At 48.9% G+C, this 21,579-nt stretch overlaps 7 protein-coding genes across 7 annotated transcripts; 4 read left to right on the top strand and 3 right to left on the bottom strand.

Moving 5' to 3' along the window:
- Positions 1 to 852: 852 nt before the first annotated feature.
- On the bottom strand, positions 853 to 1,160 carry FSST1_009599 (uncharacterized protein; the record flags this gene model as incomplete). The annotated part of the gene is made up of 2 exons (XM_083226588.1): positions 853 to 980; positions 1,043 to 1,160. 2 exons carry the CDS (start codon positions 1,158 to 1,160, stop codon positions 853 to 855), a joined length of 246 nt encoding a protein of 81 aa, XP_083085560.1.
- Positions 1,161 to 5,809: 4,649 nt separating this feature from the next.
- FSST1_009598 (uncharacterized protein) lies at positions 5,810 to 7,746 on the bottom strand (the record flags this gene model as incomplete). The annotated part of the gene is made up of 5 exons (XM_083226587.1): positions 5,810 to 6,176; positions 6,305 to 6,384; positions 6,435 to 6,492; positions 6,572 to 6,881; positions 7,083 to 7,746. 5 exons carry the CDS (start codon positions 7,744 to 7,746, stop codon positions 5,810 to 5,812), a joined length of 1,479 nt encoding a protein of 492 aa, XP_083085559.1.
- A 1,269-nt stretch (positions 7,747 to 9,015) lies between these two features.
- FSST1_009597 (uncharacterized protein) lies at positions 9,016 to 10,345 on the bottom strand (the record flags this gene model as incomplete). Its single annotated transcript, XM_083226586.1, has 5 exons — positions 9,016 to 9,477; positions 9,607 to 9,726; positions 9,800 to 9,846; positions 9,909 to 10,037; positions 10,099 to 10,345. The coding sequence occupies 5 exons, from the start codon at positions 10,343 to 10,345 to the stop codon at positions 9,016 to 9,018; spliced, it is 1,005 nt and encodes a 334-aa protein (XP_083085558.1).
- A 717-nt stretch (positions 10,346 to 11,062) lies between these two features.
- On the top strand, positions 11,063 to 12,857 carry FSST1_009596 (Zn(II)2Cys6 transcription factor; the record flags this gene model as incomplete). The annotated part of the gene is made up of 3 exons (XM_083226585.1): positions 11,063 to 11,820; positions 11,875 to 12,334; positions 12,384 to 12,857. The coding sequence occupies 3 exons, from the start codon at positions 11,063 to 11,065 to the stop codon at positions 12,855 to 12,857; spliced, it is 1,692 nt and encodes a 563-aa protein (XP_083085557.1).
- Positions 12,858 to 13,367: 510 nt separating this feature from the next.
- Positions 13,368 to 14,578, top strand: FSST1_009595 (NADP-dependent oxidoreductase domain-containing protein; the record flags this gene model as incomplete). The annotated part of the gene is made up of 4 exons (XM_083226584.1): positions 13,368 to 13,641; positions 13,694 to 13,896; positions 13,944 to 13,994; positions 14,048 to 14,578. The coding sequence occupies 4 exons, from the start codon at positions 13,368 to 13,370 to the stop codon at positions 14,576 to 14,578; spliced, it is 1,059 nt and encodes a 352-aa protein (XP_083085556.1).
- A 1,542-nt stretch (positions 14,579 to 16,120) lies between these two features.
- FSST1_009594 (aromatic alcohol reductase) lies at positions 16,121 to 17,201 on the top strand (the record flags this gene model as incomplete). The annotated part of the gene is made up of 2 exons (XM_083226583.1): positions 16,121 to 16,192; positions 16,242 to 17,201. 2 exons carry the CDS (start codon positions 16,121 to 16,123, stop codon positions 17,199 to 17,201), a joined length of 1,032 nt encoding a protein of 343 aa, XP_083085555.1.
- Positions 17,202 to 19,775: 2,574 nt separating this feature from the next.
- On the top strand, positions 19,776 to 21,371 carry FSST1_009593 (amino acid/polyamine transporter I; the record flags this gene model as incomplete). Its single annotated transcript, XM_083226582.1, has 1 exon — positions 19,776 to 21,371. One exon carries the CDS (start codon positions 19,776 to 19,778, stop codon positions 21,369 to 21,371), a length of 1,596 nt encoding a protein of 531 aa, XP_083085554.1.
- Positions 21,372 to 21,579: the final 208 nt, after the last annotated feature.

Here is a 21,579-nt window from a genome sequence, read left to right as displayed (position 1 = left end):
CTGGAGTACCTTAGAGAGGTATATAATCGCATCGATTCTGACGTAGTTGCGACACTGGCGTTGGCAGATCCAGGTGGGATTGACAAAAGAAATCATCTTCGAAACTGTTGCGGGGGGTCTCCGCGGGTATGATTGTGGTGTTGGCATAAAGAATGTCGCAGAAGCAGCAGACAAGAGCCGTGATGTGAGGCATGAGTTAGTTTGCACTGTCGGCTTGGCCGAGGACGTCATACTACTAGTGAGTCTTGGTCTTTGGCAATGTGGGATTCCAGGGATTGACGAAAGGGTCATAGCCAAAACGTGAGACTGTACGATCGCCAGTCTCAGGAACGAAGGCATCGCAGACTGTTGATGAAAAACATGGCGCAGATGTAGAAAATGACAATATCAGTCTCTGATATATAATTGGTCTTAGTTACTCAGATCTGAACTCCTCTCCTTGAAACGTTACGTCGTCGGGAGCTGGTATGGTCAAGTCTCGGAATGAACCTTTGGTGCTATAAACAACCAAAAGGTCAAATACCCAAGAGTGAAGGACGCATGAGCTAGTCGAATGGCTTGCGTGATACCTTGGCAAGGACTGAGGTTCGCGCTTCTGCAGAGATGCTGGCACAATAGTCATCAGGTGCTGTACTCATCAACGAAGCTCCTCGAATCGCAGTCTTGCGCTGGTGATAGTTCGTTCAAATTTCTTCCCTATCAACTTTCGATGTTTGGGTATTGGGTATTGGCCAAATATGGTTGCAACAGGTATCAGTGCACTTGTGGTTCTGATAGTCGGATCCTACACCGCTGTGGTTCGGTTGATGGGGGACAAGTGCGGTAGCAATATCTAGATCCTGAAAGAAAAACCTATATAGTCGCCATTCTTCTCGTCACCCCACCTGGCGGTGCGCTAAGCCTCACGGAAGTGATGGCCCGCAGCGCGCTCGCTTGGAGGCTGGCTCTGGATACCCAGCATCTGGTGGGGGTGAACAGGCCTGAGAATAGATAGTTAGTTTACAAATACTGGGCAAGTATGCGAATGGAAGAAGGCACATACCGACACATTCCGCGTTCTCGACAGAACACTTCATCTTCGACTGATTGTCGGGGCCAGGAAACGGCTCCTGTCCGTGACGAACAAGTGCGGTAGCCATAGAGCACGCTGCTTCTACCATTTCGGTGTCCGCATCGAGTGCTTACCTCCCGATACTCAGTTTCAGGCGTAGCCAGCGGCCAAGCATCCATTCAATCCCCATGCTCTCCACCCCCCGTTCCCATCCAATCATCGTTCTCTCCATTCTCCTTTTAATCCAACCTCCGTCCTCCGTGATGAGGTATATGTGCCATTGAGCCTACCTCGCGATGGCCGTTTCGCTGATTGGTGAGTGCCAGAGCTATAGAGGCGACACGAAGGTTGGATCAAGACAGGGAGAATGGAGAGCATAGAGGATTGACAGATTGAGAGCTCTTTCTTGATTTTGTGGGTGGTGGTGCATGGCCGCCTTCCACAATATAAGAATGTTCATATCCGAAGTGTTCATTCGCGAGATGACTTGGGGGGCGGTTGCTTTTTGCTGTTGGGCTTTTGCGTTGCGTTGCGTTGCGTTGCGTTGCGATGCGATGCAATGCGCCGAATGCTCAGGTTGTGTCGAGATGAAGTTACTTCTTGTAGTTGACGTTTGACCCGGGTACGGTTCGTCTCCTCATCCGAACATCGACGTCCGAACATCGACGTCCGAACATCGACGTCCGAACATCGACGTCCGAACATCGACGTTTGCCAATTGAGCTGAGTTCCAGCAGTCAAAGACCTTTCGCCAGAAATGTTTCCATTCTCTCATTGTTATTTCAGCGGTATCACCTCCGTGTTGAAGCATGTACTCCATAGTGACAAGCTGATGGAATGATGGTATCTCTTTTGAAGAAAAAGAAAGCCATCTGGTACGTCTGACCGAGGTTAACACCCGCAACGTCAACAGAACCATGTTCTCCCAGAGTAGTTCTGCGGTGCCATAAAACATTTTAGCCTCAGTAAGACTGTTATGTTTGACCAAGTTGCCGTCGGCAATTACCACACAAGACCAGGTTCTAACGGGACATGTTCGTGATCAATACCCCTGGGGGTGATTGTTGACAATGTCGCATTTGATGTCAAGTTGAACATGACTGTCGTGCCAATCTTCGACTTCTGCGGTTGTTTCTGTAGAAAGACGTTAATTAGAATCGTACCAGACAATGGAAAAGAGTCGCCTGACTTACTCTTGAAACAGCGCGCCGTTGATTATGCGGCCCTGAGTATCTACCATCCCTCCCTCATTGCTCTTCATCGTTCCATCGTTCCCCATTGCAGTATCGGCCACATCCAGCCAATACTTTGATGAGATGAAACTTATTTGAACGCGTTGACATGATGTTGAATAGCATCAAAGTACCAACAGTAGCGTCGTGCCACTTCCAGACGACTGCTGGACTAGCATCTAGTCGGCGTCGTTGCGAGGATGCTCACGAGTCCCCCTCTTCTGTGATGAATCTAGTGATTGCATGTATCTTTCTGTTGCCCAGGCCTTCTCAATTTCCTCTAGGTTTTCAACAAACGTTAATCTGTCCGTGCAGACCAAATTGTCAACAAATCTTCAAATCAAAGGTTCTCTCATCTTTCTGAGTTATATCTGGTATAGCTGGGACTATTCGTGGTCCAACTCGAGATGACTGGCTTGTTTTTGGCAAAGTACTTTCCAACTCTCTCCCCTTTGCCCATTTCGTATGTCTCATGGTGGTTAAGTGGCGTCTCATGTTTTGCGAGCTGTTGTGACATACGAAGGAGCTGAAGTCCCCTTTCAGTTGACTTTCTTAGACATATTCCATAGAGAGGCTTCCCGCCCCTTGGGATTAATGTCGGGAGTAGATCGGGATATCCAGCAGCACCGCTCATATATGTAATAGCAGTAAGGTGCCATCTTATACCATCCAGGGTTCTCTTCTGACGTTGGACCAAAGTTGAATGCCGATCCTGATGTGTTGCTGGATAGGAGTTGCTCTGGGTCTGACACGCTAATCGCATCGGGTCCGGTTGGGGCGGGAAACCACACGATCACTGATGATGCCTCCCAGGGGCAAACGCACCCTGGGGAGCCATAGCTCCGGGCGGCCTCAGCCGTCTTTTGGGCTAAGATTCCTCGCGTTTTGACTTATCAAGGAGCATTATTGAAAAGGGGTTTTCAACTTGAACGCCAGCTTATGTGCTGTTCCGAAGCCTGGATCGCCTCCCTGAAGAAGGGAAGGTCTGGCAGTGGTAGTCCAGGGCTCATAGCCACTTGGAATAAAAAAAGGCTCTTCCGGTCAACCTCGCGACAAGTCTTTATCGTTCTCGTATCGGCCACGTTGGACTGACCATCTCTTCCCTTCGTGTTCAGATTGGAAATGAATTCGAAGATGGCTAGGTGTTCAGCTCATCGAGCCTAGATGCTAGCTTGCGAAAGCAGACGCTTTGTTTGTTGCCACAGCCCAACCGCTCTATGATGGGGAGTGCAAAATGGATCAGAGGAAGACAAAGAGATGAGTGGACTGAATAATCCAAATGAAAGAACCCAAGATACTGTTATACAGTAATCGGGTTCTGATGTTGATTCACAAGAGCCTTCTTCACCAAATCCTCCGCATTTTAAATATCAGCCCGACTGTAATATCACAACTGCTGATTGGATCTTGCGACATAAAACCCATGTCGGACTTGTCGGCCTTGTTGTACTTGATCATGTGGTGGAGTTGGACACCAGTTGCTTCGTCCGAGTCTTCGGAACAGTTCTCAAGCTCGGGCTCGGGCTTGAGAGATTCCCCAAACTCATTCGCGATACCTGACACTGTCACCCAAATGACTGGCAGTAATCATATACACCTCCTTGACATAGTCTCTGCGCGACTGCATCAGCACTGGAAGGAGGGATGGTCCAGATATTTTGGCAGGACTTTGTTGTTCTTCCGCCAGTTCCTGTTTCGAATCTTCTGATGGAGTGCGATTGAACGCTGGGTTTTGAAGGCCTCAGACAGGGTTTGTAGCTCAATGGGTAGGCGAATCTCCGTAGTTGGGATCGCAGACCTTCCAGAACAATAATGGGTCAAGATGATGGACTGTCCTGCCTCGGACATCTTCATCTCCATGGCGACACTAGAGATTCTGTTCTGTAGATCGGAAGGCATTGAAAGGTAGAGACAGATCAATAGAAGAATGTCGTCGAAAGATCTCGTGTTTCCTCATTCTCGTCCCGTTCCAAATTACCGACCGATATCTGGCCTGGAATACGGGATTGACGGTGGGATCGTCCTTGTCGGTTAACATACTCCGATTTGGCGTGGAGCGGGCGGTTCCGCCATCTCCAAGTAAACGGATGCAATGTGTCTTGCTCTCAACCGATGGGTCACAACTTTTCGAAATCAATGTGTCGCTCTATATTCATCATGCCAGAAAGCACAATTCATGGTCGCCTTGAAGATTGCTCGCTCGCTCCTGTGGGTGGACCTGATTGATGGTTCATTCTGCCTCGGCTGAGCATAAGTCAATGAGAGAACCCAAGCTGGGGCTGGCCACCAGCGTCGTGAAGCGCCGGGGAGATATTGAGTTACTGGTGGCGAGACTCGAAGAACCAAACTGGAAGAGCCCAAAGTGAATGGTCTCCAGTATTCGGGTTCTGATGTTGACTGAAATTCTGATTTTATCTCCCAAGCACTTGTTAATTAGGGTACTAACAAAGGCCACAAACCAGACTCTTCTTTAGAGATGCCCGAGCCCTGGCAGCCTTGCAGAACTGAACGACACCCGCCTCCATTGGGAAGCTGGTCGTTCGACCAGTGCAAAGAGATACCCAAACGGAGGCGGATGTCGTCTCTTGTGTGCAAATAGGTGCCCAATCGCACGAAGTGGATCTGAATGCAGCCATTAGACATAGTGCTTGGCTGCTAAGAAGGTCGGAGTCACCACGTGAGCTGTGTCGCCGGCTGGTTAGTTGTCGCGGGTTTGTGCTGTCGACGACTAAAGCTCCTTGTCTTTGGGGCCAACCAATCCATTGGATCTTGATAGTCGCAATGTTTTGGGACGTCTTTAGGAGTTTATCCAGCTCTTTGCGCGGCAGGTATGCTGAGTATTCGCACGATAGGCCTTCGAGTAGTGACAGAGAAGCGACAACATGGAAGCCCCCGTTGGGAAAGCTAGTCGTTCGCACCAGTTCGAGGAGAGAGCCAGGCTTTTAATCCAACGTAGAATCATGGATGGTCGCAATTCAGTTGGAGCAAGCATCGCATTCTCCTTGTCAAGCTCCTCTTATGATGAAAAGGTAGTTCACTGTTACCTACCGCCGAAACAAAATTTGCTTTCAGGAGGTCAGGGTTGGACTTGCGGACAGCGTGATGAAAGTTGATTACCACTTTCATCAAATTTTCGAGATCGGATATCTTGCATCAAGGGCGCAAAAGGAAACCTTGACGTAAGAAGGAAGCCAGGTCTCTTTGACTGGCACAGAGTGGTGGGCAACTACCGCTCAGGGGCCAATGGTTGGAAGAAAAGACACCCCGTCTCAGCATAGTGGTTCGTCGACCCCCACGAAATGGCTCTTCGCCCTGCGTGTCACGAAACTTGAAAGTTGTGGCAAGCTCAAAGTAGAAATGCCAGCGGCAAGTTGTTTACCAGGTACCTGGTAGACTTGCAAAGCAAAGGCAGTGAGACCGCTTCACATGTTGATGTGGGAAAGCTCTCCAAACTCGGTCATTTAGAGGAAGCAAAAGTCGTAACAAGGTGTCCATTGACGAACCAGCGGAGGGATCATTACCGAGTTTACAACTCCCAAACCCCTGTGAACATAGGAGCCAGGTCTCCCTCCTGTACGAAGGTAGCCACGTCTTCGGGGAAGCTGCTTCGTGGTATCAGCCGCCTCAGAAGGTTTGAGACCCCCGGATTTTGTCGAGTGGGCCGGGTGCCCGTGCAACGCCGCCCAAAGTGAAGTTGTCTGTTGAAGTATACCATGTTCCAAGATCGGTCGGAACCACCCAATGAAGCGATGACGAGTCCTCCCCCAGGAAGTAGAACAGCAACCGACTTGCCCTTGTTGGGCTTGAATGAAGAAGCTGTGGCATGCGAACTTCGTTGTCGCATATCTCTTCCAGGTTGCCCGAAAAGACAGCGCACTGGTTGTTTAGGGCTCCTAGTGAGTATCAGAAACGTTGCACTCCCAAGTCTTCGGGCACAAAAATAAGTAGCCCAGGAACTATAGTATGCATAAGCTGACTTGATAATTTCGTCTCTTATGCTTCCAGCGGTCAATTGTCTGACACCTGAGGGTTACTCCACCTATTACGTGTTAGAGACTGTGTCATTGCGAAAAGATTGACCACTCGAGCCTTAAGGATTGCCTTGTACAGAACAGTCCATAAGATGCCAGTAGAATAGAGAAGACACTCACATTAGAACCCTCAAAGTCTCCTGTAAGACGTGGCCAAAGTGCTGGGCAAATCAAATGCCTAGAGGACGGCAGTAACGAGTTCCGTGAGTTGGTCGGGTAGGATATCGCATAACTAAATAGTAAACCGTCGATGATACCCCTCTGTAGTGGGCTCCTGTCTGTAGAGATGATCATCAGAGTCGTCGGAGCTGTGAGAGTTGTTGCTAGAAATGTCGTCAGCGTCAGCGTGCTCGCTCGGAGGCTGAGGGCTCCGCCTTACTCGTCTGCTGGCAACGAGGCCGAAGCCAAGCTTCTGTAGCGCAGGCATCCCCAGTTTGGTGATTGGCATCATCACTGAGCCGTAGTCCGCCGGGTCTTCGCGTCTCTGCACTGGCTCTGGCATAGCCAGGTTCCCAGGCGGCACCACGTGGAGGTTGCAGAGTCCGTCTTCGCCACCCGCCGGCACCTCTTGTTCAATAGACAGAGGGCAGCCCCACGAACATGTTGTTGCGTTGGCTTTGGGGCGGTCCACGTTGGACACGCCCCAACTCGTAGATGTCGACGATGTTGTTGTTGCGCTGGGATGGTTCACGCTGAACACACCCCTTCACCAACTCGTAGATGTCGACGATGTTGTTGTTGCGCTGGGGTGGTTCACGCTGAACACACCTCTGCAGCGATCTGGCGCGTGTTCTGAAAGGCCCAGGTGGCCTTTGCAGCCTTGCAGAATTGAACAATGCCACGGAAGTGTCGTTTTGATACTGGTGCTCCCTTTGCCGATGCCTTCAAGTCGTTCGCGCCAGACGACCTGGGTTAGGAGGGCAGAAGGGCCGGAGCCCGAATCTGAGGCAAAAGAGTCTCGTCTGTGATTCACTGATGACCCGGTTGAGGTGATTCCACGCTGGACGAAGCGGTGGCCGCGACGATGAACCATGCTGCCGTAGTTCACAAAGGAAGGGCCAGCATTGAATCCATGACACGCCCTGCCAGATCCGCTGTGAAGGCGCGAGCTCTGTCTCGCCACCAGTAACTCAATATCTCTCCGGCGCTTCACAGACTTTGGTTGATAGTGGTCAGTCTGAGATATTGATGAGTTCATCTTGTTCCAGGCAAATGGAATGATGTGGGCCACCTCCCACCAGGCCGCAAGTTTGCGCTGTACAATCTCTTCGACGTAGCGGTGGCATAGCCAAGGATGTCGATGAGATCGCACAGCGTAAACTTGCGTTAACCAGCCAATAAAAGGCTTGAGGGTTGAAATGACGCTCGAACAGTCATGCCCGCCGGAATACATTACTCCAGCTCCCGCTTCAGCGACAACATAGTCAAGCATTTCGACCGAAGTTGTTGCGCATAGACCTTTATGATGCCGCCGTCCATGTCTTCTTCTTCGTGAAACTCATTAAAAGAATTGCCGGCTTGTTGCACAGGAAACCCGCTGGAAACAATTGCCCGCATGTGGCGCGGGCGCATGTTATACATGAAAGCCATTGGTTATCCCTGTTCTAAAGAACGAATTCCAGAACTTATCGACGCAAGCGTATGCAGTCCGCCAACAAGGAAGAAAGGTCCAGGGAGCGTACATGTTGACGTCGCTTGTGCCCTGATCACTTCTTGCGAAAGTTTGCATGCAGATAGATCTTGCCTTTCTGATCACAATGATGGTCTTCAAAGCCGACCATCCAATGACCGGCACGAATCTTCTTGGGCCGCATGGTGAGGATGTCGATTGAAACTGCGGCGCATCCCTTCAGTACCTGATCTTGCAGACTTCCACTGAGTGCTGATTCACTGGTTAGGCGACCAATGGTTGCAGGCGACCGAACTCCCCCATGTGAGTCGAGTATCAGGTTCCTTGGTAGGATTCCATCACACCGTCGGGGGACGACAACATAGTCTTGTGGCTTGCCGGGCGCGAGGCCTCGACAGCGCTGGTAGATGCCAGATGATCTCCAATCTCTACTAGTCTCCCGTGAGACGAGTGTCAGGAGCTCCTTGGTAGGAGTCCATCACACCGTCGGGGTGGAAAGACATAATCTTCTGGTCTGCTGTGCAATCATGACCCAAGTAAGCATGTCCGTCACCTGTATTTGTGAACTGTTAGCAATATTCCTCGTTGCGGTGTTGGATTATCATACCTCAACTTCAGAAAATATCAAGATGGCTGTAGGATCCAACGCTTAGTAGCGTGATTGGCGACTGAGCACAATGCTCATAGTTGGCTTCCTCAAGGGCAGCCAGACGGGTACCGCGGTCAAACTGACCGCGGATACGCCGCTAGGGCAATCGGCTTTCCCCGCTCTATAGGGAGCGCCCGATCCAGCCCTCGAAAGATCTAAGGGGGATATAGGGTGAATAAGGCCTTGTGGGCTAACGTAGCCCTGGTCAGGGCTAGTGAGGCCTGAGACATCGGAGCGGCATTCCATGTGAATTCCCCAGGGCATCCTTCCTCCATAGGCTTGTTTGCAACCACCAACGCCGTGCCAATAAATGTCAAACGGGAGTCTGGAGTTCCTTGGTAGGACTCCATTACACCCTCGGGGGGAGGGACATGGGGGGGAAGACAAAGTCTTCCCCCGAGGGTGCGAGATGAACAAGTTCCTCATGTACTCGCTTGCACGGTGTCGCTGCACAGTGTTCTGCCGACCGTCTTCGTGAGGAACTGTCGTTCAATCTCATGTCCCTTAGCACCAGTTCTGAATCCATCACTGGTGGCAATGTTTTCGTGGGCGCGAGCTCGGTTGCTAGCGAGATGCGTGTAGTAAACAGCTGGGTGAAGGGAAACAGGGGTGATTGTGCCACGGGTGGTTAAGACATTATCGCAGTCGCCTCCTAGCAATGTCGAGCAAACAATGCAAAGGAAGCACTTTTCCGGTATGGTGTAGTGGCGTAACAATGAAGGAAGTTTTCCAGCGTCATGCTGTACTAACTGCCAGTCCTGTTTGACGAGAGACTGGTCTTGAGTGGTGAGGATCTTGCACATGTACGTGGTAAATGTGTCGTTGAAGTCCTTGAGAGATCTCTCCCATTCATCGAGGAAGATCAGCTGAGACATGATCGCCTCCTGTGCTGTCATTGAGCTTCGCAGGGGTTGTCGGCAAGAGCATTTTATGCTCGCCTTGTCAAGAGCAATTTATGCTCAACCTATCTAGAGCAATTTATGCTCGACCTATCCAGAGCAGTTTATGCTCACCTCGTTACCGGCCATTTTGGCCCTTTCTCTCATGTTCGTGATAAACATTGACGCCATGTCGTGGATGCGGCCGTTCTGCTTCGACAGGATTCCGGCGAGGATCCATGTTGAACTCGGCATCTTCTTCAAGTCAGCTCCGAACAGGGAGGACCGAGGAGATACAAAGGCGGGATAAGAAGAGAGAATAACATACCAGAGTGTTGTTGATCGTCAGAAGTCCCGCAGTGGGAGTGAACAGTCCTGTAAATAGATTGTTAGTTTACAGATACTCACTGAGCATGCGAATAGAAGAAGGCACATACCGACATGTTCCGCGTTCTCAACCGAACGCTTCATCTTCGACTGGTTGTCAGGCCCTTGGAACGTCGGGCTACTAGTCCCATGCCTGACAACCCTGGTGATATGCATGAGATCCTCAGGCTCAAGTGTCTCTGCGAGATCATGTCAGCTCGTCTGTTTAGCAGGATAATACTTCGAGCTTTTTGTACTCACTTTTCGACTTGTCTCGTACCCGCCACCGCGGTGGTAGATAGTTCCGGTAATGTAGGGACCACCGCGGTGATAAGTCACGGTGTTTTCCGCCAGGCGGCGTAAAGCCCGTTGACGTTTGTCTCAGGTACCGGTAGGTGTTGTCCGAAGGCACGGGAAGGGATGAGGGCCACCACGATTCAACACCTCTCCGGCGCTTCACAGTCGTGGGGGCAGTGACTTGAAGAGAGGGTGAATCAGTGATGGCCATGTCTTTTGCGAGATGCAGAGGACGATTTCTGTTTACCTTGTGATGGAAAACATGTGTTGTTGATTTTCCACTGTAGGTAGAAAGAAGAGGAGGAGAGTGGAATTCGATGGAAAGAAAAATATTCGTTTGTGCGAGGGGAGATTTTTCTGACCAGTGGTGGGATACCTTTGCCCTAGCACTGCCAAGCCCTCAGTGTGACAGGAGAGTTGCCAGCTGGTAGCAGTAGCAAACGAGATGGAACTAGTATTGGAGTGCCATAGGCAGTAGTCTATGTTGCCTGGGTTGAGTGTCAGTGGTCATCAGTGGGCCAGTCACTAGTATAGGGGACTCTGGGTTGTCAGTACAATGGTATATTACAGTATTACTAGCTGTTTTCCACTGGAACAGTAATAAACAGTTGAACAGAGTAGTCGAAATTAGATGTCACCCTCTGTAGACACCCATTGTAGTTGACGCCGATCCTAGCCCACGCCAAGTGTCCATATGCCGAGGTCTAGTGGGAGACAAAATCCGGGGAAGACAGGGATATTTCAAGACGAGATCCCAAGCTACGAGCACGCCATCCTTGAAAAACACAGTCCAAGAAATAATCACAATCTACTATAGGGGAACTCTTCTTATTTGCTGGGTTTTCTAATATCCCTAGTTACCTATTTACCTGCAACTGCAACTCTTGGCTAGACACTGTCTCTCTTTGTCTCGTAACTCTTTGAAGCCATGACCCCACCTTCAACCTCGTCCCCAAAACCTCCGAGAAATGCTCCAGCAGCATCTCGTCAGAAACTCGCAAGAAGGGCTTGCGATTCATGCAAGGTCCGCAAGATCCGCTGCTCAGAGACTCCCCCCTGTACTGCATGCGAGGCATCAGGCATAGAATGTACATTTATCCGTATGCAAGGCACCAGAGGTCCGAGGGGACTTCGACCCAGGACTCTGGACAAGATTGAGCGGAGACGAAAAAACAGTACTTCTAGTCCAGACGGCAATCAGCCTATTGTAGCTGCCAAGAGGTCTCCATCCCCTATTGATGAGGTAGCTAGCTTGCTTGACATACTCGATGTCTACTCTGAAAGACTCTACCCCATTTGGCCCATCGTCGATGCAAACGATCTAAAGAACAAGATCCAGAAGCATCCCACCCATGGAGGTGCACCTCGGTTCCTTGCCAACGCTGTAGCTCTCGCTGCCATTGCTCAACTGAAGCTCGATACTGCGTGGCAGCCAAGAGTGGAGGACGCCGAAACGCGACTAAGCGAGGCACTCGGTCCATTGGATGCCTTGCGTATCTCTTTCTTCCTACACATTTATCACGAAAATGCTTCTCCTGGTGGAACCAAGTCTCTCATCTATCTACGCGAGGCAATTACGCAAGCGCAGATCTTGAGGCTTGATCGCGAGTCTACCTATGCTTCTTTGTCTGAAGCCGACCAACATGTTTCCCGACGTATTCTTTGGCTTTTGTTCGTCACAGAAAGGTATGGATCGCTGAACACAATCTTATTCGATCGCAACTAACAATGCACGCACAGGGGCGTCGCGCTTCTTCACAAGCTACCCATAGTCCTCAAACCAAACATCCTATTTCCCTGGTTCGGAGGAGCAAATGACCGCGCAGAGGTTCTCCCGGCTTTCCTCAAGCTGGTTCATCTGTTCTGGGTATTTGATCAAAGCGGCATCTTTGAGCTACTTCACAACTTTGACTCGGACTCGGATCTACCAAACATGGTTTCCGTCGCGCAGAACTGCCTCGAACTACTGCAGCAGAAACTCGTTGACTCGGCTCACAACGATGACTGGGGCCCAATCAACGAGGTACAGCGCGCAGACATGTTTGTCACTAGGCAGTGGATGCGCGCTGTGCTATGGCGTGCTGCGCTTCGCTTTGGGATCGTCACTCCGAGTATGAACCCAGTGGATATAGCCAAAGACTTTCTAAGCTTGGTTTCTGAACTTCCCAAGACTGCGCTTGAGTCTCACGGACCTACGCTGGTGAGTATTCAACACTGAGAACACACAGCATTAGCTAACAACTTAACAGGAGTTTAAAACATTCGAGATTGCTACAGCGGTAATTGATGCCATGGCAAGCGACCACTCAATAACAGATGACCGATCCGGTCCAGTCCTACATCAACTACGCGACATACTATCCTCTTGCCGAGGAGGCAATCGAACGCTACTTTCGCTTCTCACGATACGAATGGACGCAATCTTCAACGCGGGCCGCCTTGTCGAGGTACCAGAAGGCGAAGCAGTTGCCTTTGAAACGAACCCTCAGACCTCATTCCCAAACACAGCCGAGCTCTTGACTTCGCAACCAAACCTCACGATGCCGACATACCAGTTCATGGAGGATCAACCCTCTCAGATTTGCTGGCCGCCGTTGGACCTCGGCTATCTTGTCAGATCCCCTTCGCCGCTTACTCGCATGTTACTAGAGTCAATGCCCCGCGATGTTGGTGAGCAGGATCAGCAGCAAACAGTGCGGCAAATAATCGAGACGTGTACCTAGGTTTTCCTAAGAACTTTACGTCGGAGAGCGATTTAGGCCACGTTCATCATAATCTTGGCCCTAATTCTTAGGACAACCAACTCTGATTTGGTATGTGCTCTTGGTGTTCTAAGATGAGGGGAACAATGGACTAATGGTGGAATACAGGGACTACATTGCGCCATCGTCGGACCCCTGTCGTGTTAATTCCCCGCTGCAAGTCAACTGCAGAAGCATGGTCAGCACGGCAAAGAGTCAGGATATCTGTCTTGGATTCAATATTGCACTTGCCGTATGAGTCAAGTTTACTATTAGCACAATAGTCTTGTTCGTATAATTACTCAGTTGCTCTTCGCAAAGAAATCGGCGAACTGTTGGTATCCATCTAGTCAACATTAGCTTGTTCAGTGTAAGTCCATCTCCACTCTCGTTCTTCTCCGAGAATTACTCCGCAATTCGCTCTACTTCCTATACTGATTCAGCTTCAAACAGAGTAACACAAAACACACATCATCATAAAAATTCATCACAATGGCTTGGGCTGAACCTAGAGATACTGGAATGGTCTACCGCCGCCTCGGGCGCTCTGGACTCCATGTGAGCGCCATTGGCCTGGGTAGCTGGTTGACCTACGGTGGATACTCTGAGGATGAGCAGGCTTTTGCTTGCATGAAGAAGGCTTATGATCTGGGAATCAACTTTTTTGATTCCGCCGAGAACTACACTGCTGGCCAGGCTGAGGTTGTTATGGGAAAGGCTATTAAGCATTTTGGCTGGAAGCGAAGTGATCTTGTCATCAGTACAAGTGAGTTCTGTTGTCGCTGACTTTCAGGTTGCAATGCTGACAGTCTTTACAGAGATCAACTGGGGTGCCGTCAATGGAGAGATTCTTGTCAATAACCACGGTCTTTCAAGAAAGCACATTATTGAGGGCTTGGAAGCTTCGCTGGAGCGCCTTCAGCTGCCATACGTGGACATTGTCTACGCTCACAGGCCAGACAGACTTACTCCCATGGAGGAAACTGTCCGCGCCTTTAATTACCTGATTGATAACGGCAAGGTAAGTCGAGAAAGCGCTGGTTGATGATCGGGACGCTAACTGGTTAGGCCTTTTACTGGGGTACTTCCGAATGGTCCGCCGATGAGATTGCTGAAGCTGTAAGTCTAACATTATTTACACCTTTTGTGGCCAGACTCTAACAACAGAACAGGTTGGCATCGCCCGCGACCTTCGCATGATTGGACCAGTTGTGGAGCAGCCCTTCTACAACATACTAGTCAGAGACAGAGTAGAAGGCCAATTCCAGCGCCTCTACGAACGCACTGGTCTAGGAATCACCTCATTCTCCCCTCTCAAGATGGGTGTTCTCAGCGGAAAGTACAACGACATTGTCGACGGCCAACCACCAAAGGATTCTCGTTTCGGCGCCAGCAAGGACCGTTTCGCGGATTTTATGCGCGGCCAGATCGGTACCGATGACTGGGAGGCTGAGATTGAAAAGGTTCGCCAATTGAAGCCCATTGCGGAGAAGTTGGGTATCAGCCAAGCTCAGCTTGCTATCGCGTGGTGTTTGAAGAACCCCAACGTTACGAGTGTGATTACTGGTGCTAGTAGACCTGAGCAGTTGGAGGATACTGTTGCTTCGCTCAAGGTGTTGGATAAGTTGACGCCTGAGATTATGGATGAGATTGATGCTATTACGAAGAACAAGGTTAAGTTGGATCCTGCTCGACAAGACTAGGTTTCTGGATACATAGACAAATAAAAGACGACTTCACGATTACTTTGAATCGCTGCATAGATAAGAATGACATTACACTTTGAGAGTCTCTAATACGATTACTTATTTCGTTCATTATTATTTTGCTTGCTAAGAGCGTCACGTGAGAAGTCACTTTGTGCATCACAGTCGGACATTCGAAGTAAATTTACTTTCACTCAATAGGTCAATGGTAGTCTATATTTACGTTCTTGCTTGCTGTAGAGCTTTCTCCCTAACTTTGTCGAGCAGAGCCGCTCTTCACTGCAATTTTAACCCTCGCCTGGGGCCCACGCTATCATGCGGCCACCCGACATTTCACTGCAGTTTTAATCCCTTGCTACGGTCTGCGTTTTTGTCGACACTGCCACGCTGGTTTCGTATGCGCCTCCTTTCACTGCAATTTTAACTCTCCCTGGGATCCAAGTTATCATCGATGTTGCTCATCCAGTCCGGCAGGATTCCCATTTTCGAACTCTTCACTGCATTCTTGACCTCCTCCTAGGGTCCAAGCTACTAATCATTGACACCAGCCAGGGATCCATGAGTGAGGCCCGACTTTTTTCACTGCAGTTATAACCCCTTCTCAGCGTCCAAATGATTGTTGACACGCCGCCCATCCCGATAGCGTATTGCAGTCGCGTACAAATATTGATCACATTGATGGCTCACCAAGGTCCTGTCACTACTATTTTAACCACCTCTCTGGGATCGAAGCTATCGCCGCCGCTTACCCAACCCAATCTCCACAGGATGTAACCCTCCCCTTCATTTTCACTGCAGTTTTAACCCCTCGCCAGCTCTGTAGTGCGTGACGAGTATTTTCATCTTCGTTAGATGCATTAACATATCATTGAATTGATAAAATGGATTTGATCAAAGTAAGCAATGCCTCAGCCACACATACTCAGGCCTATGCAATACCTCAACCATGATATTTGTAGCTTAGATTGAGTTGGTAATGATACGCATCAGTAGCTTGGAGGTTAGAACCTTGAAGGTATTCGGCAGTTTGATGCCGGTCATCAGATCATCAACGTACAACGACATAACACGGCATAAAGAAACCTCCGAAGTGCGATGAGAGGAAATCAGGATTGGTTCGGTCTCGCTCTTTTCTCGGTCGAGATATTGACGGATTTAAGGTCGAGTCTATTGTGTTTCACAGACTTCAGAGAGTTACTGGTTTTCGTATTCACAGGCATATGATTGGATGGGCGAGAAAAGATCCACAGCACCGGAGACCCACTTATCCAATCTGGTAATCGCTATCCCGCTCAAGTCAATTGCTAAGTCCGCGATAGCATCATTGACAATGAGTTACTATCAAGAGGAAAGGAATTAATGATTTCTCGGAGTTAATAATGGGTTTATTACCGAGTTCAGAGTTGGGAAATTGAAGTATAAAAATCTGGACGAGGACGGTGCTTCAAGAGTTCAATAGCATCCATCACTCATCACTTCACATCAACAACAACAAGCCCAAGACTCTTCTACTCCAATCTTCTTAAAATTTCTATCAAAATGTCTCAGCAATACGCCAAGGATCAGCCCGAGGACTTTATCAACAAACTTGAACGGGTAGCCATCATTGGTGTAAGCTCTCCAACTCCTCTCCCATCACCCACTCACTAACACAATACAGGCTGGCGGAAGTGTTGGCAAGTATCTCGCCAAACATATCATTCAAGCCGGAAATCACACAGTCACCGCAATCACTCGTAAGGGAAGCAACAACACTGCTCCCGAAGGTGCCCGTGTCGTTACAGTCGACTATGAAGATGAGAGCTCCCTTGTCGAAGCTCTCAAGGGCCAGCAATTCCTCGCAATCTCCCTTTCCGTCCAGGCTGCTCCCGGCACTCAGGAGCGAATCGTCCGCGCTGCTTCTGCTGCGGGTGTACCTTGGATTATGCCCAATGTCTACGGTATCGACATCACCAACAGGTCGCTTGCTGATGAGAACATGACCGGTGGAGGTGTCTATCCCGGTATCAACGCTATTGAAGAGGCAGGTGTTTCATCCTGGATTGCAATGTGCTGCTCTTTCTGGTACGAGTTCTCTGTCTGTCAAGGTCCTCAATGGTACGGTTTCGACTTTAGCAATGGCCAGAAGAAAGTCACGTTTTACGACGACGGAAACACCCAGATCAACACCTCAACCTGGGACCAGTGCGGTCGAGCCTTTTCTTCTCTTCTCAATCTCAAAGTGATTCCCGATGATGAGAACGACAAGTCCCCCACTATTTCCCAATGGCGAAACAAGCCCCTCTACATCTCGAGCTTCCTCCTCTCTCAGCGACAGATGCTTGACAGTCTCCAACGCGTAACTGGTACCACAGACAAGGATTGGACAATTGAGTATGAGGGTGCCAAGGAGCGATGGCAGCGTGGTGTTGACATGGTGAAGAGCGGTGACCGTTCCGGTTGGGCGCTCGCCATGTACTCGCGAACATTCTTTCCCAACGGTGATGGTAACTTTGAGGCTAAGTATGGGCTTGCTAATAAGGTCCTGGGGTTACCTGAGGAGAATGTAGATGAGGCCAGCGTTAGGGCTCTCAAGATGGCTGAAGATAACTACAACTACTACATGAACCGAACTCATTAGATGGGAGTATTGATGGATGGGAGTAACTAGGGTTATAGATTGAATACAAATAGTGATTTTCTATTTTATCTTACCTACAACCCTCCACTAAAAGGCTGCCAATAGGGTTTGTTCCCTGATGGTTCGTGGTAAAACAAACCTGGAAGATATAAAAAAGTTAGCATTGCTGGAGACAGCAAAAGATTGATCCCGCCCGGGCTCGAACCGGGGACCTTCTCCGTGTAAAGGAGATGCCATAACCAACTAGGCCACAAGACCGGGGTTTTTAGATGTAAGAAGCTTACTCGTAATAGCTTAAGTACACCGCTTACTGGCCCACTGGCAAAAGACATGCAACTATCAACGGGGCAAAAAGTGAGGTTCTGCCCGGGCTCGAACCGGGGACCTTCTCGGTGTTAACGAGATGTCATAACCAACTAGACCACAGTACCGAAGTTTTCCTGATGATTTGATGTTAGAGAGATGTTGAGTTAGAGTCTATATATTTGAGAGTTGTTCACAGGAAGGAACTAAAACATATTGCAAAGCGAGAAGCAACGAGGTTTTTAATTCGTCTGTTGGACTCATCGTCTTAGTTTGTCTTAGTTCAGTGGATGAAGTTATTGTGGTGCTTCCCTGATTGCTGGATATTGACATGCAGAGACTTTAACAAGGATTTAACGCATATTTTATGCATCAATTTTGGGATTAAACTTATTTTTACTTTTGGTTACTCAAATAACGGTCTGTGTAACTTGATAAATGGGATTCTCCATAATCTCCAGCAACAGTTGGCTCCATGTCTTCATCAGAGCTTTCTAGATCGCCACTACCCTGGAGCCACCCGTCTTGGCGGTCCTTGGCGATTTATTCAGACGAACGACAGCAGAGCCTCAATTATCATGTCCGAATTTGGAGAATGGCTTGATGTCAATGTCTGTGATTTAAATTCAATTGGTTCATTTGAGTTGCTTGTAGTTACAAAGCTATAACCCGACCTGTTTTGGAACAACACTGGAAGCTTTATTTTGCAGTGTCAGGACCTTGTTCAATAACCTCAAGTAGATCAACGTCCCTTAATCGGAGGCGTCTGTTTAATTGTTTGACAATTAGAATTAACCATGGCTATTAAAAAGTTTGCCTCGGAGATGGCAAACTCGTCGGGCAACTGGGTCTGCAAATACAACATCCCCAATCGCTAATCTCTAACGGGCGCATCTCCAACCTCCACAAGTCATGAACCCAGGAACTGAATTACTATTACTCAATAAATCCACAGGAATAAAAGAACAAACTTGGGGAAACCCTTCAAGGTCGCGGGGCATATCGCGGAGTTTCCTGCCAAACTGAATAAACTGGATATCTTGGTGATTTCTTCACGTAATGGAAAACTCTTTCTCCAGACTATCAACACGGGGTTAATTGGAGAAAAACTCAATAAAGAGAAAGGACCCTCTATTAATTCCACATGGCATGCGTACCCCTTCAACTGTAGCCGGTCAATGCCGGTCTTGATAGTACGAGAACAACAGTAATAGCGAAGAGCTGTAGCTGGTAGAGGAGCCGGTTCGACCGGTCAACTCGGTTAAGTCGGATCTTGGGACGGGGTTAGCACGGGCCAGTAAAAGGACAAAGAGCCGCAAGTCGATACAATACACTGATAGGCATTCAACATTTCACTATACGGTAACGTTATCTTGTCAATATCCACAAGTCAGATACAAAAAACTAAGCTCAGGCCAGCTTGGGGTTTACTCCACTGGAGAGTTTGGCGATAGAAGTTTGGAGTCTGTTGATGAAGCCAAGGTTGGGGTAATGGCCAAGTCTCTAGCCGCGTAGCCGATCACTTCCAAATAGTGTGCCTGCCTAGAAATTAAGACACATTAATCTGGCCATGATTCGAGTAAACTATTCTTAAAGAAGAATGCTTTAGAGAAGGGTTTTGGATCATGTTTGTAATAAAGCCCGCTGATGCCGGAGAGTGTCTAGCTTGGTTCAATTGTCGGCTCCGAACCTTGACACTTGGATGGATCCCTAGTTATGGAGAAATGATAAGAGATGCTGTAACAATATTTGGACCCTGAAACAAATAAAATAGATTGAGTATGTTGGAACTACGTAGGTATTGGTAGTTGTTTAGACGAGTGCATGCCGTGCCGATATGAGGACAGTGGCGTGGACAACAAGAACAATTCGTTCCAATATCAAGCAACAAAAAAAGAAAATGTCACCCAGAAACAATTCTAGAACAAAAAGAGATAGGCTCTTCCCCGGCCCGGGGCAAAAAAACAAAACCCCACAACGTCGTTCTGTTGATCATCCCAATCTGTCATGGTGTAACTCTCTCAATGAGACTATGAGTGTGGATCGTCATACTCCTCCAACAAGTGCGCCCTACTCAAGACTTGCACCTGGACTTGGATAGCTCAAGTTTACTGTAATCTCACTGATCGTCATGTCCGAATAGATAGTCTAGACTAGTAATGGGTGTGATCCTCCGTTAACGGCTGTCAACTGACTTAAATAACTAAACCCTCTTCCCCATATTCCCCCAATTCTTCTCTTCAAACTCTCTATCATCATATACTCTTCATCATGGAGTCCCAAACACCACGGGACAAAAATGTCCACATCGACGACTCAGCTGCTTTGGAACAGCTCGGCCACAAACAGGAACTCAAGCGCAACTTTTCCAAAATCTCTCTCCTCGGTCTCGCCTTTGCTATTCTCAACACATGGACTGCTCTCTCGGCGTCCATTAGTCTGGCTCTTCCATCTGGTGGTCCCAGCTCTGTCATCTGGGGTCTTATGGTTGCTGGAATATGTAACCTTTGCTTAGCAGCTCCTCTGGCAGAGATGTTGTCTGCCTACCCAACTGCTGGTGGTCAGTACCACTGGGCTGCTCTATTGGCCTGGCCGCGATGGTCGAGGGGTATCAGCTATGTCACTGGTTGGATCAACGCAGCTGGTTATGTCGTCTTGACAGCTACCGCGCCTTTGCTTGGGAGTGTTTTTGTTACCGACGCCATCACTTTTATGCATCCTACGTACGAAACCAAGCCCTGGCACCAGTTTCTTATCTATCTAGCTTTCACTCTCATCGCTTTGGTCATCAACGCCTTTGCCACACGACTACTCCCCCTCTTCAACAAAGCCGCTTTTCTCTGGAGTATCTCTGGTTTTATCATTATTAGCATCACTGTTCTCGCCTGTGCCGCTCCAGATTACCAAAGCGGATCCTTCGTATACGGGAAGTTCATCAACGAGGTTGGGTGGCCCGATGGAGTGGCTTGGATGCTTGGACTTCTCCAGGGCGCCTTCGCCCTGACTGGCTTCGACGCTGCGGCTCATATGATCGAAGAGATTCCCGACGCCAGGAGAACAGGACCAAAGATCATGATCTGGTGTATCCTTATCGGCATGCTTTCCGGCTTCATCTTCTTGTCATGTCTCTTGTTTGTTCTCAAGGATGTCCAAGTCGTTATTGAGTCTCCTTCAGGTGCCCTGTTGCAGATGTACTTTGACGCTACAGGAAACAAAGCTGGAAGCGTTTGTCTTATTGTCTTTTCCATTGTCTGCATGGTCTTCACTGCCACTGCTATCATGACTACCAGTGCGCGCATGACATACTCGTTCAGCCGCGACCGCGGACTCCCCTTCAGCCACGTCTGGGCCAAGGTTCACCCTACTTTAGAAGTTCCGTTAAACGCCCTAATTTGGACGACAGCCTGGGTAGTTGTCTTTGGGCTTATCCTCCTCGGAAGCTCCAGCGCCTTCAACGCCATCACTGCAGCTTCAGTTGTGGCTCTTGGTGTCACATATGCTATTCCCCCTGCAATTCATCTCCTCCGTGGAGGCAACAGACTCCCTGAAGACCGGCCCTTCAAGTTAAGCACTCCTGTGCGCTGGATTTGCAGTCTTGTTGGTATTGCGTGGGCTATCCTCACAACGGTTCTGTTTGTCTTCCCACCCGAGCTTCCCGTCACCCCCACCAACATGAACTACTGTATCGCTGCCTTTGGAGTTATTCTCTTCCTGTCTGTCGGCACATGGATCTTTGACGGAAGGAAGAACTACAAGGGTCCTCTTATTGAGATTAGCATGGACGGTGCTACTTTGGAGGGGGCCTCTATGGCTGAGACGACATGCACATCTAATCCTGAGGATGATATGAAGAGTCACAAGCCTTAGAAGATAATAAGTCTCTGGTTTAAGACAGTAGATAAATATGTAAATACCATTTTTGTTTCGTGTATATCATTCCCTCTACCGTGACGTACTTCGTGTCATAAATCGTTATTGCCCTATCGTATCATGCCTAGAGGGTAGCAGAAAAGTTGGCCTTCTAAGTCTTAGGGTACAAAAATAAATAGTGTAAGAGCCATGGTCCAGAGAGCCC

Source organism: Fusarium sambucinum, chromosome II (assembly GCF_050947815.1).
Source record: "Fusarium sambucinum isolate potato_lamoka chromosome II, whole genome shotgun sequence".
In the NCBI taxonomy this organism is placed as follows: Eukaryota; Fungi; Ascomycota; class Sordariomycetes; order Hypocreales; family Nectriaceae; genus Fusarium; species Fusarium sambucinum.
This window is presented reverse-complemented; position numbering and strand designations above follow the sequence as displayed.